Here is a 20,438-nt window from a genome sequence, read left to right on the forward strand (position 1 = left end):
ATTGTATACTTTTCAACAGCAAGGAAGAAAACTTCAGAGTGCCATTTCTCTGTCACCTCTTTGCTATGCATAATGTGTATGTGATTCTTCCCTGACACAGGAGGATGGAGCTGAACAAATTGAAATTGACTATTTTTGAATTTGAAATTTACTATTGGTTTTAAATGTTGTCCCTCTGCCACTGAAAATGTTAAATTCTGGATTTTTCTTCTACATTTTGAAACATTCATTCTTTAGACCTGGCCCTTCTTAGATTGTTTTTGGAAAATTTCGGGTAAGAAGTTCCAATGTAACTATTTGTCAGTTGTGAAATACCATTCCATCGAATGGCCTGCAGTGCATTTGACTGTGAAATCACAATGTGCACCAGCTTCCAAATGCTGCAAATACTGAAAACAAACCCAGCGTGGTGTAGTGGTTAAGAGCAGGTGGATTCTAATCTGGAGAACCAGGTTTGATTCCCCGCTTCTCCACCTGAGTGGCAGAGGCTTATCTGGTGAACCAGATGTGTTTCCACACTCCTACATTCCTGCTGGGTGACCTTGGGCTTGTCACCGTTCTCTCAGAACTCTCTCAGCCCCACCTACCTCACAATGGCGGATTCCACATGGGCCAAAAACAGCAGTGTGAAAATGGTGTAAAATGGTTTAAAACGGTGTAAAAGGGTTTACACCGTTTTCACACTGCTGTTTTTGGCCCATGCGGAATCTGCCAAGGTATCTGTTGTGGGGAGAGGAAGGAAAAAGAGAGAAAGGTGGGGTATAATTTCAAATTATTGTTGTTGTTGTTGTTGTTAAATCTCAAATAATGATATTTTGCAACATTTTGATATTTATACCAATGATAAAAGTAGATATTTGGCAACAAGCTAGAAGAGAAAAATGGGGAAATAGATTTGGGAGCAAAACTACTTTGCTGAGCCGATTAATACTTAATCTATAACAGTCCCAAAAAAATTATTGTTCAAGACTTCCACAGCCAGAATCAATTGGCTATTGTGGGTTTTCTGGGCTGTGAGGCTGTGCCCTGGCAGTTTTTACTCCTAGCGTTTAGTCTGCATTTATGGTTTGCATTTTCTGAGGCATGATTGTAAATTTCGTTGTGCGTGCACAATGACAATAAATGCTTATGCTTATGACAAGAAGTGGTCATAGATATGGTTTATGAAATAACAGTCAGTCTGAGATTAAAATGGAACACCCAGTGCAAATCCTGCGCTCCCCACCCTCTGAATGAAACCTTCAGTTCCAGCATATATTCTAGAAATATGTAAACTCATGTGGGGAACATCAACAAAGGGTATGGCAACCTTATTTCTTCCCATCTCATATTTCCCCCTCCCAGTCCTCGTCGCTGTAGACATCAGAGTCTCGCTATGTTGTTTGCATTGGCAGTCAATAAAACACCAGCACAGTTTATGCAATCTTGAAAGTGCTGCAATACCTTTGATAAAAAGGCAAGGTTTAGTGGGACAAAGGGGAATGGCAGGGATTAGTGGCACAATGTCTGAAAAGGTATTGGCAGGCACTTTCTTCATTTTGCTTTCAGAACTGCAGGTCTTCCCTCCACAGTCAAGACAACTAGGATATAACTTAAGGCGCCATTTTGCATTGCACTGTATTAGGACAGGATTTCCTTTTAACTGTATGTTTTAAACTTAACATTAAATATCTATTGATAAACTGCTCTTATTATGTTGTAAGCTGCTCTGGGGCCAGGTTTGCTGGGAAAGGTTGGGGGTATAAATAAAATAAATTGATTAAATAAAACCAAATGTGCTTGTGCATGCGTGTGTGTGCACGTGCGCATTAGACAGATGCAGCGGCAAGGATCAAGTTTTCAAATCTTTTATCTGTCAGCAGCAAGCCTTAACCAGTTTGACGTGTACCTAGCCCAGTCTAGTTCAATTTACCACCTTATTATAAAGTCCTACCAGAGGCATAGCTAGGGAAAATGGAGCCCGGTGCAAAATCTGAGTTTTGCTGCTCCCCGATGTGTTTTTTGTATTTTTTAGTGTTTTTTCAGTTTGCTGCCTGCAGGGGTTGCAGTTTTTAGGCTAGCAGCATAAAAATGTCAGGGTATCTTTAGGAGACTCTCTTGATGATACCACCCAGGTTTAGTGAAGTTTGGTTCAGAGGGTCCAAAGTTATGGACTCTCAAAGGTGTAGCCCCCATCTCCTATTAGCTCCCGTTGGAAACAATGTGGGATGGGGGCACCCTTTTGGGAGTCCATAACTTTGGACCCCCTGAACCAAACGTCACCTAACTTGGGTGGTATCATCAGGAGATTCCCCAAAAAACTCCCTGAAATTTTAGTGCTGCTAGCCTAAAAGCTGTGCCCCCTGCAGGCCAAAAACTGAAAAACACTAAAAACAAAAAAAAACCTGAAATTTTTGCTGCCCCCAGGCGCACACCCGGTGCAACACGCACCCCCCGGTCCTCTTGTAGCTATGCCTCTGAGTCCTACATCTGATTTACAGGGATATAGGGGTATCTAAACAGAAGGAATGCAGCATGGGATAGCTCATCAGATCTTGGAAGCTGAGCAGGGTCAGTAGGAAGGCTCTGCAGAAGAAGGCAATGGAAAATCTCCTCTGCTTCTCACTTGCCTTAAAAGTCCCTTGCTGGGGTTGCCTTAAACTGGCAGTGGCTTGACAGTCTTTGGGTGTGCAGGGGAGTCCAAAAGTCTTCTATCCACCTTGAATTCATTAGGATCGGTCGGTCCTACCAGCTTTTTCACTGGCAAAAGCAGAGATCAGGCTACACCAGGAACAATGGGATACAGGTAGACAAAAGCCACGTGGGATGGTGACTGTGATAAGGAAGATAATGAGTAAGACTGAACAGGAAATTTGGTAGGATCCAGCGCATTAGCAGGAAGTCAGTGGACAGGCCTGCCACTACTCCCCCTCCTCCCCAATTTATTCCCTATCAGTTGAAATTGATTTTTGCATCTTACACAAGGAGATCACAGGATGATTCAATTTCATGTTAAATTGGAAGAAACTGAGAGGATCACAACCTGTGCATCCTTATGTCCTCAGTCACGAACATGCATCAAGAACATTTTTAAAGATACGGGACACAGCCTGATACTAATAGGAAAGCTCACATAAAATTACAGTCTCAATAAGGGAGATGAAAGAGGAAGTTTAAAAAAAGAGGCCATCCTCGGAGCTGCCTCACTCGAGATTATAACCAAGCGCAAAACTCTGACATTAAGCCTTATTATCTCAGATTAAAGAGACATCTTCTTGATTTCAAATGCAAGTTTAGTTTCTGCCTTCCTCACAGCAGCGATCACTGTCTATGTTGATTTTCCAGAGTACCTGCCCACAAGCACCAAGAGACCTGGATTTGCTCAAAACCTCATCTACGATGGCACTCCTCAAACCACTTCCGCTATTCAGTCAATGGAAAAGGTCAAAGCTGACGTGAAGCCACCATCAAAACCAAGTACAGCAAACCAGCTCGGCCTAACCAAGCTGGCAGAGGTACCTGGGCTTCAAGCACCATGATGGTTCCCAGGATCTCCAGAAAGAATTTTACAGTCACATGGCTTTGTTGTTGTTCTTGCACAGCTTTGTTTTCTTGAGTGTTTTTAATTCAGTGACCCTTTAATGTAAGTTGATACAACTACTAGTAAGGGTTGCCAACCTCCAGATTTTGGCTGCAGATCTAACACTATTACCATTGATTTCCTGGCAACAGAGAACAGCTCACCTGAAGAAAATGGCCGCTTTGGAAGATGGACTGTATGGCCCATTAAAGTCCCTTCCCTCACTGAACCATGCACTCCTGGGGCTCCACCTCCCAAATCTTCAGATATTTCCCAATCTGGAGCTGGCAACCCTAGTAACTGGCCATAACTTGAATAGCCCAGGCCAGCCTGATCTCATCAGATCATAGAAGCAGAGCTGCCAGCTTCCAGGTGGTTGGTATTATAACTGATCTCCAGGCAACAGAGATCAGCTCAGCTGGATAAAATAGCTGCTTTGAGAGGTAGACTTTGTTGCATTATACACCACTGATGAAGTCCCCCCCTCCTCAAACCCAGAGGCATAGGTAGGGAAAATGGAGCCCGGTGCAAAATCTGAGTTTTGCTTCCCCCCCCCCCCCATGTTCGTTTGTGTTTTTTGTATTTTTTAGTGTTTTTTCAGTTTTTGGCCTGCAGGGGGCACATGTTTAGGCTAGCAGCATCAAAATCAGGGAATCTTCAGGAGACTCTCCTGATGATGCCAGCCAGGTTTGGTGAAGTTTGGTTTAGGGGGTCCAAAGTTATGGACTCTCAAAGGTGTAGCCCCATCTCCTATTAGCTCCCATTGGAAACAATGGGGGATGGGGGCACCCTTTTGGGAGTCCATAACTTTTGACCCCCTGAACCAAACCTCACCTAACTTGGGTGGTATCATCAGGAGAGTCCTCCAAAAGCTCCCTGACATTTTGGTGCTGCTAGCCTAAAAACTGCGCCCCCTGCAGGCCAAAAACTGAAAAACACTAAAAAAACTAGAAAATTTTGCTGCCCCCAGGTGGGAGCCTGGTGCGATGCACACACCCCAGTCCCCTTGTAGCTATGCCTCTGCTCAAACCCCACCGTTTTCAGGCTTCATCCTCCAAATTTCCGGGCATTTCTCAGCTCACAGCTGGCAACGCTAACTAGGCTAATGCCAAATTGAATCATCATCACCGTCAGCATTTTAACATGCATAGTGAAGTTATGAAATGATCATGTACAGCAGTGCCAACAAAAAGGCTTAATGGTGGTTTGTAAAATGCTCACTTGACAGCCATTTGTGGGGGCTCCGGTTGCATTCAGATGGTAAGAAACTCTGGCTGGGCACATTGGAATTAAGGTTTGTTCATGTCACACCAACTGGGATTATACATCTCAGGTTTAATCCCTGTTTAGAATGTTATATGGAGAAAAGAATTCATGGAGGCACCTGCATTTTGGAGGTCACAAACAATTGGAGTTCAGCCAAGCCAGGAAGTGTTCAATCAAACACTACTAGGTAGAGGAGAAGGGGAGTGGGCAGAACATCAGCACATCACCAAGCTGTGCTCATGCCCAGTTGGAGTTCAATTACAGGTTGTCACATCATCTGAATGCAGCCCAAGGCCCTTTCCCCACTTACCTTAAGCCCCGCGCTACTCGAGGAGAGTAGCGCGGGGTCCCTCGGCACTCCCCACTGAGAGGGGCGGCGACAGCGCAGCCACCCCGACGCTGCTGCTGTCGCGCCCCTCAGCGCGAGGCATTCCTGCCGCTCTTTCAAAGGGCGCCTTTTGATGACTCTGCGCAGAGCGCAGGGTCGTGGGGACGCCCGGGCGCATGCCAGGGTTGCCGCGCGCTGGGAATTGCCCTCGGAAAAGGGTAAGTGGGGAAAGGGCCCAAGAGTCATCTCCAAATGACTGAGAACAGAAGCACTACAAGCAAGATTCATTTTTGTTTTACACTCCCGAAGTACAAACATCGGTTATGTTATGCAAGCAGGCTGGTAGAAATATTTGGGACCTAGCAATATTTGTGGGCTTTTCATTTGCAACAAAAAAGTCGTATTTTAATGTTTTTAAAAAACTGAGCATATTTTACATTTCGTCTTTAGGGGAATTTATTCAGTAGTTAAATGGATGTGTTCTATATTTCCTTCATGTAGAACACAGGTGTCAAACTCGCGGCCCTCCAGATGTTATGGACTACAGTTCCCATCATCCCATGCCAGCATGATGCTGCCAGAGGATGATGGGAACTGTAGTCCATAACATCTGGAGGGCCGCGAGTTTGACACCTATGATGTAGAACATTGTTTCCATGACTGAGGACATAGCTCCTCTACGTCTTGTGAGAGGAAATATAAATCTATGTCATTTAACCAGAAAAATTCCACTGGAGAAAAATTGAGAATATATATATTGCTGAACTGCTTTGTCCTTTATCTGGGTTGACTTTTAGTATATTTGCTTTGCTTGGTTACAGCCTTCCTTTCTTGCTGGCAAGACTGCCCCATTATTAACTTATTTTTAAAAATAACATCCTACTATGCAGAATAATTATCATTATTGTAATAGTTACCTTATAATTATGATTAATACTCAGCACTGGGATAACATTTCAAGCATGTAAAGCACTTCACAATGAAAGTTAGCCAATAAACCAGGGGTTCCCAACGTAGTTCACCATGGTGCCCACGGACACCTTCCCTGGCACCTACCAAGTGTTTTTAGAAAGTGAGTGAGTCCAGGTAGGTATTGATGTATCTGGGGTGGGGCAGGAGGGCAGATGCTCTGGGCCAGGGGTCTGCAACCTGCAGCTCTCCAGAGGTTCATGGACTACAAATCCCATCAGCCCCTGCCAGCATGGCATGGGAGGGGCTCTGGGCTGCCTGGTGTTCCTTTCAAGCAGTGACCAGAGCAGGGGTCTGCAACCTGCGGTTCTCCAGAGGTTCATGAACTACAAATCCCATCAGCCCTTGCCAGCAAGGTGGCAGGGGCTGATGGGATTTGTAGTCCATGAACCTCTGGAGAGCCGCAGGTTGCAGACCCCTGCTCTGGGCACTGCTTGAAAGGAACACCAGGCAGCCCAGAGCCCCTCCCATGCCAGAAGCCTTGTTTACTCACCATCGAACTGCACCCTACCCCTGAACACCACGTGGAGCTGGGGGCAGGGAGAATAGTTCAAGGATGGGCTTGGCCAGGTCTAGCTTTAAACTGGGGACTCCACCTCAAAGCCCACAGGTTAAAGCTGGACCCAGGCAGGCGGAGGCACTGCAGCCACAACCTGGTTGAGTCGAGCTTTATAGTGCTTTGAAGGCAGCGCTTTGGTAGCAGAGCCAGCAGTATCAAGCTGCACCCAGACAGGGCAGACCCTATAGTTCAAAGTGAAGGGAGAAACAACACCTTGTAGTGTGTTTTCCCATTGCCCAAGGAGCGGGGCTCTCTGGTGGCTAAGCTCAGCGTAAGCTTACCTGCGCACGTGCGTGTGTGAGCTTGCAAGTGAGCTTTGGCACAAAGAAAAGTCAGAGTCATTTGTAGTTTCTGATCTAATAAAAAGAGTATTTATTAGTGAACATTCTGGATAGAAAGGTAGGTAGACAGATTCACTAATCTATCCTATTCTAGCTGGGTGGAGACGGATGCATGGAGCACCCATCCTCCTTCTAGGCACAGTGAAAGTAAGATGGAGAAGTGTGCGAGAAGAAGTGCATTGTGCAACCCCCCCTGTCCTCTTGGAGCTACGCCTCTGCAAAGGACACTTCTTTGTGACTTCATAGTAGAGCAGTGATTCAAGCCAGGACCTTCTGTACTCACAGTTCACTCAGTCACTAAATTATGTCAAATTAATCGACAAGGCCCTGACTCGGACAACCCTTGCCCAATCTAAGCAGGGTTAGCCTTTGGATGGGAAACCACCAAGGTATATCAGGGTTGCAACGCAGAGGTAGCCAATGGCAAACCACCTCTGAAAGTTCCTTGCCTCGAAAACCTTCTGGAGTTGCCAACAATCAGCTGTTACTTGGTGGCAGAAAGAGGAGGAGGAGGAGGAGGAGGAAGAGAGAGAGAGAAGTGTGGGTACTTGGAGATGAACTGGTGCAAGTATAGCCATACACTCCTAGCTTTGTTTTAGGTGTGAGCATTTAATCAGAGGCCTTAAACTAGTGGCTCATAGAAGATCTGAAAAAGGAGAGGGGGTGATCATCACACACATAATGTTGAATCAGAGAGGATCTGCAGAGTAATTTAAGGGAGCAGAAAGCTTTTGTACAGCTGAGGCTGCAGTAGAGAGAAAGGACTGTTCAATCAGTTTATTCTCATTTCTGTCAGTCTGTTTCTTCTACAGCACCTGGTCTGCCGCTTGACAAGGATCTCTCCAGGACCGTCAATATCTCCATCTCCACAGCAGAAAAAGCACGAAACACAGAAGGAATTCCATTTTTGGCGCCAAAGAAGAGAGAGAAACTTCGAAAACAACAAGGCAAACTGATATACAGGACTGACTGCAACCTCCTTCCAAATTACACTGGCTACATTCCGGGTATGTATGACAGTATGAATTTGCTATTCCATTTGGTTTAATCCACGCATATTAAAAACCTTAATCTATTCCCCAGAGAAGCTTAAAAGCCAAACAGGAAATAAAGTTTGTCCTTGGTTCAGGTCAATTCATTTGCCCCTTTCATATCCCAATCATTAGGTAAGCCATTAGGTAAGGTGAAAAAATTGCAAAATATAGTTTGGTAAGGATTGTATCCACACACAACCAGACAAAGAGAATTAAGGGCACTGCTTCCCCTTTTGCAAAGGAGAATTCAGACACTCCATTGACAAATTTTTGTTTGTTTGTTTGTTTGATCTTTTCCTTGTCTTTGATCACATTAGCAAGCAAAGGACTTCTGCCCTTAACAATTTTCATGCCAAGAAAAGGGGATGTGTAGTTTAAATGTTTCTGTTATTAAGGATCTATGCAGTGGTGGGATTCAAATAATTCAACAACTGGTTGTTTACAAGCACCATTTTAACAACCGGTTCTGCCGAAGAGGTGCAAACCTGCAGAATCCCACCACTGGATCTATGGCTTCATAACCTGCATTGCTTTCTCCCCACCCTGTAAGCTATGGCTGATTTGGCTAGAAATCAGAAACTAGGACTTGAAATCGTTACAGACAACCCCCGGTTGGTGTTAATCAGGACTGAAATCTGTGGCCTCAGAATCCTTCATCATGGCAAAGGTCACAAGAAGCAGAGAGAATTCTTGCACAAAAACAGAGAAATCCCCTGGTCTTGGGATGCCAGCCTCCAGGAGAAATCCCTCCCAGAATTACAGCTGATCTCCAGACTACAGAGATCTGTTCCCCCTGAAGAAAATGGGTGCTTTGGAGGGTGGTTTCTATGGTATATGGCACTCCAGATGTTATTGACTACAATTCCCATCAGCCCCTGCCAATTGGCCATGCTGGCAGGGGCTGATGGGAATTGTAGTCCATAACATCTGGAGTGCCAAAGGTTCGCCACCACGGGCATATGGCATCATACCCCACTGAGGTCCATGTCCTCGCCAGTCTCCATCCCCAAATATCCAGGAGTTTCCCAAGCTGGTTCTAGCTACCCTACCCGCTGTTTCCTACCAGTGGCCGGGGTGAACCTGGCGACCCTACCTGGTCCAAACTTTTAACCATGCTAGATAAATCAGGAGTTTTGTGCCTGCTGTTATGCCGTTCAAACTTTATCATCTCCACTGAGAAGTAGGTCGTGGGCTTGCAAATGCTCCTTATTCTAACAACAACAAGAGTAGGAGTAGGGGTTTGGATTTATATCCCTCCTTTCTCTCCTGCAGGAGACTCAAAGGGGCTTACAATCTCCTTGCCCTTCCTTCCCACAACAAACACCCTGTGAGGTAGGTGGGGCAGAGAGAGCACAGAAGAACTGTGAGTAGCCCAAGGTCCCCCAGCTGACGTGTGTGGGAGTGCACAGGCTCATCTGAATTCCCCAGATAAGCCTCCACAACTCAAGCGGCAAAGCGGGGAATCAAACCCGGTTCCTGCAGATTAGAATGCGCCTGCTCTTAACCACTACGCCACTGCTGCTCCTGATACAACCTGGAAAACCCACAACACTCTAGTGATTCCAGCCATGAAAGCCTTCGACAATACAATATTTAAAACAATTGTGAAACGCTATGATTTTGATGTAAAAATATCATCGTGCTGTATTGAGGAGGCACCTAATATTATCAACTTCCATGAAAGAGTAATTGAAGCCATACATCCGCATCTACAAGGTGGTGTGTGTGTGTGTCAAGTCACAGTGGACTTATGGCCACCTTGTCGGTTTTCAAGACAAGAGACTAACAGAGATGGTTTACCATTGCCTTCAACCGCGTCATGATCCTGGTATTCCTTAGCGGTCTCCCATCCAAGTACTAACTAGGGTTGACTCTGCTCAGCTTCCAGGTCAGAACTGTACAAGCTTATGTTCTTTAAAGATATAGGTACACACTGGACAGTTTCAAAAATGCTTCAGCAGAACAACAGCTTGATGTTACGTGCTAAACATCGTAGCTGTGACATTGGGAAGCAGTCTCAGCATTCTGTCTATAAACTCACACCTGTGCAAGGATTGCAAGCTAAACTTGGTAGCTGACACTTCAAAGGGGAGGAAGCCAGGGGCCCTCTTCTTAACCACAGGTGACATTCTAGGTTGGGGAGGGCAGCTTTTGCTTCGAACTGCCACACCCCAAGAGCACTGAGCGGTAGAAGCCCAAGTTAAACAAAACATTGCTACCCAGAAGAACAAAGGTGACAAATAAACATTTGCATTTCAATGGACAGTGGAACCTCGGTTTTCATTACCTTTGGTTTTCATCGATTTCGGTTTTCATCGATTTTTTCAGTGAAAAATTTGTCTCGGTTTTCATCAATTTGCAGTAAGGTGCAGGGGTTTGTGGAGAAAAATCACCCGGACAAAGCTGTTGCAGGACGTGTCTGCAACTTGTTTATTGACAATGTCTTGCCCTATTTCAGACAAATCTTAAAGAGGCTTCAGAAACAGACCTCTTTGGACAGCTTTCTGGTGCAACATTGGTCCACTGGTCTGAAGCTGGTCCTAGTGTTATTGTTTGTTACTGTTTTCAGCATTAAACACTATGTGTATTCACCAAAAATGTGTTTTTTGTATGTTTTTTGGAGTGCCTAAAACAAATTAATTGGATTTATATTGATTCCTATGGAAAAGTTTGCCTCGGTTCTCATCAGTTTCGGTTTTCATCGATTCTTTTCAGATGGATTACCAACGAAAACCAAGGTTCCACTGTATTGTCAAAGGCTTTCATGGCCGGATTCAACTGGTTGTGGTGGGTTTTCCAGGCTGTGTGGCCATGGTCTGGTAGATCTTGTTCCTAACGTTTCAACTGCATTTGTGGCTGGTATCTTCAGAGGTGTATCACAGAGAAAACAGACATCCCTCTGCGATACACCTCTGAAGATGCCAGCCACAGATGCAGGCGAAACGTTAGGAACAAGATCTACCAGACCACAGCCACATAGCCTGGAAAACCCACCACAACCATTTGTATTTCACTTCTGTCTAGGGTAACCAACTGTCTGATGCCTATGATCGGGTTCTGAGCGCTCCAGGACTCGCCCCTAAATGTGCCAGCTTCCATTCTACAACCCGTTCATTCCCACCTTGTCTGTATACTTGACTGAAAATATTGTTTAATTCTTCACCTATACTATCAACATTCTACACAGGCTGCATTTGATGTAGCTCCGTATCTGACTCAGCCCCAAGAGGGTTTTTTTTAAAGTAGCAGCTAATAGGCTGGATCCAGCACAGAGTTTTCATATGAGAATTTATATCCACAAAGAACCACTTGCTCAGTTCTCCCCTCTCACAGCAGTCAATCTGGGCCCTCCCCCTACCATGACGTTCCTGCTCTTCCACAGAAGATGATGGAGATGAATCTTACCGGTAGTACCTAATAATAAAAGGGAACACTTCTTCACGCAACGTGTGATTGGTGTTTGGAATATGCTGCCACAGGAGGTGGTGATGGCCACTAACCTGGATAGCTTTAAAAGGGGCTTGGACAGATTTATGGAGAAGTCGATTTATGATCCTCTTTGATCTGAGATTGCAAATGCCTTAACAGTCCAGGTGCTCGGGAGCAACAGCCGCAGAAGGCCATTGCTTTCACATCCTGCATGTGAGCTCCCAATGGCACCTGGTGGGCCACTGCGAGTAGCAGAGAGCTGGACTAGATGGACTCTGGTCTGATCCAGCTGGCTTGTTCTTATGTTCTTACCTAGAACAAGTTAAACCCAAAGACAAGGAACATTCCACCATTTGGCTCCAGTTGCCGTTTATTTCTGTGTAGCTTATTTTCCTAAGTAGGTGTGAAAAAACATTTGAGGCAAGAACTAAAAGTGGGGGGGGGGGGGAGGAGAATGAGCAGAGTTTTTAATCTGTATACATCAGTCAATGTTAACACACAGATTCCCCTCCCCCTTAGAACTGCAGGCATGAGGCATTTTATTTAATGTTTAATTTGCCCTATTGATCCCATGACTCAATAACATGCCTTATTTGAAATGTTGTTTACCAAAAACGCTTGGGCAAGGGGGGGGGGCATGGGTGGGAGAGAACTTTAAGATCTGCTCACAGAGTCCACATTTAGCTTCTGCCAAACGAAATTATGAAGTAAAGAAAACTATCCGCTTGGTTACCCTAAGGTATTTTCTTCTTCCAAAACAGGACATAAGTTCTCATTTGGAAAGACCTGGGGAGCAAGCACAAGAGGTATCCTGAGAGCAGGAAAGTGGCGGTCTGTCATTTGGACTTCTCCCATGTGAGCAAAGCGAATTAAGAGCCTTCGTAAAAGGGCACGTGTTTGAAAAAGAGCATGCATGCACTAATTTGGGATCGGCACAAATGTTTAGTTTGGCATCAGCTTTGGATCTGAAACACTGAAGTCATTTTAATTCTCCCTACGTCTTTGGAAGCATACCTGCATGTGTGGAGCTAGAAGACGAAGATATATACGTCTACTAGGGCTGGACTGAAATTATGTTAAATGCATCACAAACATTCCCCGGTGTATTAAAAAACAATGCTAGGACAGTCTTTCAGCATTTCTTATGAAAAATGTTCACCTGCTTGCTTCCATTGACATCTTGCGCCCTCACCTGCAAATCTGCTTGGCTGCATAAGATTGAGACAGCACCGATTGTGTAGAATCCATAAGATCGTTCCAGGAATTAGGCTGCAACTGTAGCCAGGAGGTGGAAAGGGAAATGATACCAAACAAGACTGGAAAGAAATATTCACAATATAGCTGATAACTAGCTCTCCTTTGTTATTTATATCTTGAAAATGTAACCTGGAAGCATGTTGATTTATTGGCAAGTGCTTCAAATAGAAAAAAAAATACAAATGTTGCAAATGCAGAATTATACGATTCATGTCAACAGGAAAAATGCTGCATGTGATTAATAAAAGCATTTTCTTAGGACTCCTGTGCATGTTGGTGACACTTTAAGGTCATCGTGACTTTATGACATGAAGTGGAATCTTGCAGCCATTTGATAATGTAACTGTTGTCTCATGTCCTTTCACTGATTGGATTTTAAGGTTTGTCCTTTTCAAAATACGTCAGTGAGAATATTGAGCAGGCTTTTCCGTAACAAAGGGGATTATACCTCTATAGAAGTCCTAAATATCCCTCATAAAATGCACAGAAGACGTGTTAGAGCTTAACTGTACAGAAAAGCTAGAGGCCCATGAAAATCATTTTGGAAGTTCCCCTACCCGCCAACAGCTCTCCTTCTCCAAAATTATCGAAGCTCTCAAGGGCTTAAGCAGGTTGATTTCCCAGTTGTTTGTTATTGCTCTGTGCTTCTGGAGCACGTTGTTTTCCAGCAGGGGCGTACCTAGGCAAACTGGCGCCTGGGGACAAAACCTGAGTTTGGCGCCCCCGCCCCCCCCCCGGCGTATGGGCGGCCACCCTCTTCCACCATGACCAAACAATGATTTTTTTGTACCAGCTCACAAAACACCTCCCACTCCCAGCAAAACATACATGGCTCTCTCCCCACCAACTCTTTTCCTAATTTCCTAATCACAACAACCCTATGAGGTAGGTTGTTAGCCTGAGAAACAACTCCAAGCCAGTGCAAGTGGGTATTAAGCATGTAAATCTCTCACAAATCACCCCCAGCAAAACATTTACCAAACAAATGTCAGCATAATCTCTCACAAAACACTTCCAGTGGAATCCACCCCCAAACAGCATCACTTTCAATGGTGTTTAAACTAGGGAGCTCAGATTCTTCTTTTAAATCTACCGTAAAGGGAGAATCTGGGGTCCCCAGTTAAAACAAAATTGAAATTGATGCTGTTTGGGGGTGGATTCTCCTCCACCCTGAAACAGCATCACTTCTGAGGGTTGGACATTCAGATGAAACAAATAGCAGATTCGGCTGGAATCTGGGCAAATTTGGGCACATTGGGACAAAAATTGTCCGATTATGCCCTGCCCAAATATGAACAAATGCGAATGCAAGGTATTTGGGTTTGGGGGGGGGGTATTTTTGGTGTTTTTTTTGGCCTGCAGGGAGCACATTTTTAAAGCTAGCGGCACCATGATTTCAGGGCATCATCCAGAGACTGCCCTGATGATACCACCCAAGTTTGGTGATGTTTGGTTCAGGGGCAGCAAAGTTATGGACGCCTAAATGGAATGCCCCCATCCCCATTGTTTTCAATGGGAGCTAACCTGAGATGGGGGCTACCCATTTGAGGGACCATAACTTTGGTCCCCCTGAACATAACTTCACCAAACTTGGGTGGCATCATAAGAATAGTTAACAGATGATACCCTGAAAATTTGGTGTCACTAGCTTTAAATATACATCCCTTCCAGGCACCCCAAGAAATTTGTCCAAGATTCTTCGTTTTGCAGTGACTTTGCTCCATTGTAGCTAATGAAGAATTTCTGAGGCAGGGTGCACATTTTTGAAGATAGAGGTGGCAGACTTTCAAGGTGGCTCCAAGAGGCCTTGAGTTATAGCATCCAAGCTTGGTGAGCTTTGCTTCTGGAGTGGGGGGGCGGGAGAGTTGAGAGAGTTCTGAGAGAACTCAGCCCACAGGCTTTCATGTGCAGGAGCAAGGAAACAAAATAAGCCTGGATGCTATTACCAGGAGCCCTCCTGGAGCCACCCTGAAAGTCTGCTGCCTCTATCTTCAAAAATGTGCAGCCTGCCTACACACTCAGAAATTCCCCATTGGCTACAATGGAGCAAAGTCACTGCAAAACAAAGAATCTTGGGCAAATTTCTTGGGGTGCCTGGAAGGGGTGTATTTTTAAAGCTAGTGACACCACATTTTCAGGGTATCATCTGTTAACTATTCTTATGATTCCACCCAAGTTTGGTGAAGTTATGTTCAGGGGGACCAAAGTTATGGTCCCTCAAATGGGTAGCCCCCATCTCAGGTTAGCTCCCATTGAAAACAATGGGGATGGGGTCACCCTCTTTGGGGGTCCATAACTTTGCTGCCCCTGAACCAAACATCACCAAATTTGGGTGGTATCATCAGGACAGTCTCTGGATAGTACCCTGAAATTTTGGTGCCGCTAGCCTTAAAAATGCGCCCCCTGCAGGCCAGAACGTGAAAAAACACTTAAAATTTTAAAAATGCACAAACGACCCTGAAATGTTGGCGCCCCCCACGTGACCAAATGGGGGGCGCCCGGGGACATAAGGTACCCCCTGTCCCTAGGCAGGAACACCACTGTTTTCCAGCTATTTTGGGTCTCTCCCCATTCCCCTCCGTTAAACCAGAGGTGTTTTCTTGCATACATACTGAACCCCTGGAAGAAGAGGACTTTGCTATGTTTGTGACAGTGCAGCTCACTTTACTAACAGAAATTACCTATACAAGGCATGAGGTCCCCAAAATAAGCAAAAGCAATACAAATCTGTGGACTTAAAAATAAGACCCCTTGTTCATACTTAACTGCCTTTGTTTAAACTATTTTTTCTTTGAACTGTCCCCCCAGTTCAATTGGAGCATTTTAACTTATCAAAACTATTTAAGTGATGAGCCTTGCAGTCATTCAATTAGCTTTGTGTTTGGTCATATTGAAAAAATAGGAGCCATGCAACTTTAACTAGAATGGCAATGTATTTTAGCAAAGCCGGGGAGAAAGTATTTATACCTATATCCTGCCCTTTCCTGACTATAGTCTCAGTGTGGCTAACAACCAGAAAAGTACAATCAGTTAAAAATAACCTTCTACATATAATATATAAACTATAATTTACAAAGCTATTATAATTTTAAAAAATTAAAATAAAAGGTATCAAACTGCTCTGTCCATTCCACTGCCCTAGTCCAGAGATGGGTGGGTCCTCTGAATTCATTGTACGGTGCTAAAAGAACGGCAGCAGCTGAAAACCGATCTGGCCAAAATCCCGACACTCTTCAAAATGGAGAGAACAATGTAAAGCTGCTTCAAGACCCCACTGGGGGAGATAGGTGGGATATAAAGGAATAAGCACAAAGGAAATGGTTATAGGATCCCAAGGAGGTTTACCACTCTCAGAAAGTTCCGCCTGTAGCAGCTGCCATTTTCTTCTATCTGCATATATCCAATTCTGAGCCTGGCTCTAGAGTACCGACCAAAAAACTTACAGTGTGGTCAGGGACAGTTGTGAGATTTTTATACAAAGTTGGGAGAAGACCCAGGTTTGCAAAAAAATCTGACATTAAAAAACACATTGCAGAGATTAAAACCCTCGGAGTCACAGAAGCAAAGTCTGCCAGATACTATAATAATGCTACTGAAACTCTCACAAGATTATGCGGAGAGCTCTCAGGGGCCATTTTGGGAGCTGCTAGGCAACGAGCTGCTATGCCTTGGTAATGTGTGTGGGAGGGGAAGGAAACATGATTGAAAAGGGTAAAAGATGGGTGGAAGGAAGAAGGGAGGATGGTAAAACTGAAAAAAATAAGCAGGTAGATAAAAAAGGAGAGAGGCTGAAGGGGAAGAGGAGGAAAAGCTGAAGATGTAGGGGAAGAAACATCTAAAAGGTAGATAGGTGAAAGAGAGAAGGAAGCAGAGAAAGGAGAGACTGTGGCGTATGTCAGGAAGAAGGAAAGCAGAGGAGTATACAGCGGAGTCAGATAGAACCCTCTTTGTGAGGCCCATAATCATTTTTCTACAGTATGGAACTGCTGTTTTTAAAAAAGCCTTATTTAAATGTTCCAATTAAATATTGTCCACCCTTCGGTCTTCACTGCAAGTAGTTCTCAGCAGTATTTTCCACAGTTAAGGAATCACCCATGATAGCAACTGTACCTCACTTGCAGTTTGAGGTGCTACAATTCAATAAGATGGCTTATTTGAAGAAATAGAGGAGAAAAAATCCCTCCCTCTAAACAATTAGGCAGGTAAATGTCTTGTCAAAAGCTTTTACAGCCAGAATCACTAGGTTGTTGTGTGTTTTCCAGGTTGTATGGCCATGTTCCAGTTTCTCCTACGGAGAAAATGCTACTGGAACACGGCCATACAACCTGGAAAACCCACAACACCCAGCTTGTGTCTTTTAGCCTCGGGAAAAAATATTGGCAAATTTGTTCTTTTCCTGAAGTTTCAGAGGGTAGCTGTGTTGGTCTGCAGTAGATGAGCTTTCTGTCTCCTTTTTCTGCAATATCTCTCCCAGCTTCTGGCTGGGATATGAGGACTAAGATCTTCATTCCTACTTGTATCTCATGAAGGCAGCCTTGGTTCTCACAAGCGTATACCACTCTGAAAATCTTATTGACTTCTAAGTTGCTACTGGACTCTCGTCTAGCTGTTTTCAGATAGTCCTTTTCATGGAGCATTTTTCATTAGATCCAGTTCTCTTCCAAAAGAAGCCTTTTCCAGTTTTTCACATTACTCTCCTTAGAAAGTTGTCAGGAAACTTTAGTGGGTTTTTCCCCCAAGAAAAATAATATTTATTCATATACAAAAAAGGCATCATGTGCATTTTTAATACTTAATTTAAAAAAATTATTCAGGCAATGGTCCTCGAAGTGCATTTCACCAGTTGGGGCTCTCCTTGAACGTAGAATTAAAAATTCTGCCACCGCTGGATTTCACTGACAGGTCTTTCTGTAATGATTCAAGGAAAGAGTTACACTCTTCATTAGAAGTAGTAGAGCTAACACAAGGAGTCACAATAAGTTCTGCTGTAACTGCCTCTTCGTATTTCTGCTAAGGTCTATAAAATAATGACCAATCCTCTTACCTGTTGTTCCCAACTCCATATGCCCCGAAGCCTTTTTGAATAACGGGTAACAAACGGCTTAGGGGAATTGACCCAGGCATTGACTACTTTCAGTTTAATTAACCATATATATTCGTGTGTAAGTTGACTTTTTCAGCACATTTTTAATGCTGAAAAAGCTCCCCTCGACTTATATTCGGGTCTTGTACTCAAGCATGTACGGTAACTGTATGTAGCTAAATTCTGTTTGTGTAATCCAGGGTCCATTAGGGGGAGCCAAAGAGCTCAGATTTTCCATGTAAGGAAGGAAAGGCTCCATTTCCTCAGAATTGTTAAGAGGCCTGTATTTCAGGTATGAGAATGTTTGTATTAATTGTTGAGAAGGGATATTGTGTTGATATTGATTGGCTATGAGTTTGTATTTTGGTTTCCTGTTATAAAATGCTATAATAGGTGCTATATAAATATTATTTTCCTCAGAATTGTTAAGAGGCCTGTAGCTGGAGTTCAGTTGTTATGAACTGTTTTTGTATAGTTCAGGGCTACCCTTGAAGGATTGACAATAAGGAGAGAGGGCTCAGCAAAGAACAGCAAAGCTGCAAGTCCATCAACAGTGCCACAGGACACAGCTAGAGAAAACTGTAAAGGACTGAGACCCTGCTAGTCTGTTTTGCATAGCAGGCCATAACTATTATATGCTGATTATTGTTTCTGTATTGGTTTGCCATATTTCATTGTTATACTGCACACTATTGTTTATGAAACAGAAAACAGATTTAAGGTTTCTTTTGTTGTAAGTCTGGTGAATGTTAAGGGTCACAAGGTGGGATCATGCTGTCAAAGACTTGAACTCCTTTTCCATTTCTGATAATATCCCTCTTAAAATCTAAGTTGGGTTACATTTGGACATACCGATGAGGAGGAGGAATCCAGTTTTGAAGGATTTTAACTCTTGTGTTTTAGCTTGGTTGCTGATTGAGCTAGTTTTTGCACTTTTAAAGTTATTGTTGAGACCATATTGTTCTTTTGACCCTCTTTTCTACTTACAGAGCTAGTTTACTGTTTTTCTTTGAAATAAATATTCAAAAACATTTAACCTTACTGATGCCTCAAGTAATGTAATTTTATTGGTGTCTATTTTCATTTTTGAAATTTACCAGTAGCTGCTGCATTTCCCACCCTAGACTTATAATCGAGTCAATAAGTTTTCCCAGTTTTTTGGGGTAAAATTAGGTGCCTTGACTTATATTCGGGTCGACTTATACATGAGTATATACGGGTAAATCCACTGGGGAGTAATGTAGGATAGAAGTAGCTAAAATAAATAGAACTCTGGACTGCTTTTCAGGTTTGCCAATCATGCTCACACCACTGAGGGAGAGCCCTTTGTCTAGTTTTCACAGAACCAGTGTATATGGCAACCTAAGGTTGGATCTTGCAGTGATTCGGTTTAAGACACCAACAGCCACATTCCCCTTCCCCAGCTGCTCATTCCGACACTTAGAAAGATCATTCCTGGGTCGTGAGGGACCAGCCTGAACCCATGCTGGTTGGGAGGCTGCACTTAATGGAAAGTAAAATGGGCCTCCATCAGTAAAGCTAGCACTAGAACGGTAAGAAGCAGCAATTTCATCTCACTGAAGCCTTATGGTCCATGTGGTTGTTAGACCACATGTCCCCTAGAATCCCAGTAATCAGCTTCTCCACAATCAGATGGAATTGCAGGAAAGATGATCAATCCTGCACCCACAGATCAAGAGATTCAATGTTGTTTCCCCCAGAGTAGATCATTGTTCAACCCTGTAGATCATAAATCCGTTTGGAGTAGCTCTGTTTTTACTTTTTGCCTGTTAGACCAGGTCTAACAGGCAAAAAGTAAAAACAGAGCTACTCCAAGCAGATTTATGATCTACTCTGGGGGAACAAGGTGTAGATCACGGATCTTCAAACTATGGTCCTCCAGATGTTCATGGACTACAATTCCCCATCAGCCCTGCCACTTGGCCATGCTGGCAGAGGCTCATGGGAATTGTAGTCCATGAACCTCTGGAGGGCCATAGTTTGAAGACTCCTGGTGTAGATAAATGTCATTAGCTATATTTAGAACTTGGTTAAAGTTGGGAATGAGTGTATTGTCGAAGGCTTTGTATTGTCGAAGGCTTTCACGGCCAGATTCAACTGGTTGTTGTGGGTTTTCCAGGCTGTGTGGCACAGTGTGGACACAGTGTGTAACATACTTCTCTCTGTGGCACACCTCTGAAGATGCCAGCCACAGATGCAGGCAAAACGTTATGAACAAGACCTACCAGACCACAGCCACACAGCCCGGAAAACCCACAACAACCAGTTGGAAATGAGCGTTAGGGATTTGAAGACAAATAGCACCATACATACATCAGAAAGGGAATTCATGCATAGGGGTGCAAGGGAAAGGACAGAATCCTGACAATGCAGGAAAACCTCAGGTTGCAGATCCTGGTAGGAGAAGACAGGGAGGAAGTTAGGAAGGAAGGTTAAAGCTGGGAGAAGGCGTTGAAGAGCTTTGTTCTGGAAATAAAAAAAGAATGAGAAGCCAGTAAAGGGATTTTAGGAGGGCCTTTACAAAGTCTGAAATAAAAGAGCGGTAAATGATTTCAGTAGCTACAGTATAGAGCAGGTGCCAAGATTGCACTG

The 20,438-nt window shown here is 44.0% G+C and overlaps 2 protein-coding genes across 4 annotated transcripts in view; one reads left to right on the forward strand and one right to left on the reverse strand.

Moving 5' to 3' along the window:
- The window catches only part of LOC125436163 (protein FAM166B-like), a 29,888-nt gene extending 16,895 nt beyond the window's left edge, over positions 1-12,993 (forward strand). The window contains exons 3-5 of one of the 2 annotated variants that reach the window (XR_007245009.1): positions 3,325-3,494; positions 7,835-8,029; positions 12,247-12,993. Coding sequence is in view for 1 of the 2 variants with exons in the window: in XM_048502882.1 (XP_048358839.1) it covers positions 3,325-3,494; positions 7,819-8,029; positions 12,247-12,344 (479 nt within the window). In the remaining variant the exon portion in view is untranslated. Of the gene's footprint in view, positions 1-3,324; positions 3,495-7,818; positions 8,030-12,246 lie in introns of both variants that reach the window. The other variant, XM_048502882.1, reaches the window with a different exon arrangement.
- A 2,396-nt stretch (positions 12,994-15,389) lies between these two features.
- LOC125437206 (protein regulator of cytokinesis 1-like) overlaps positions 15,390-20,438 on the reverse strand; it is a 33,519-nt gene continuing 28,470 nt past the window's right edge. For both annotated transcript variants that reach the window (XM_048504633.1, XM_048504634.1), the window contains one exon: positions 15,390-17,650. In XM_048504633.1, coding sequence (XP_048360590.1) covers positions 17,579-17,650 — 72 coding nt within the window. In that variant the 3' untranslated portion in view covers positions 15,390-17,578. The remainder of the gene's footprint in view (positions 17,651-20,438) is intronic.

Source organism: Sphaerodactylus townsendi, linkage group LG07, assembly GCF_021028975.2.
Source record: "Sphaerodactylus townsendi isolate TG3544 linkage group LG07, MPM_Stown_v2.3, whole genome shotgun sequence".
NCBI classification, from domain to species: Eukaryota; Metazoa; Chordata; class Lepidosauria; order Squamata; family Sphaerodactylidae; genus Sphaerodactylus; species Sphaerodactylus townsendi.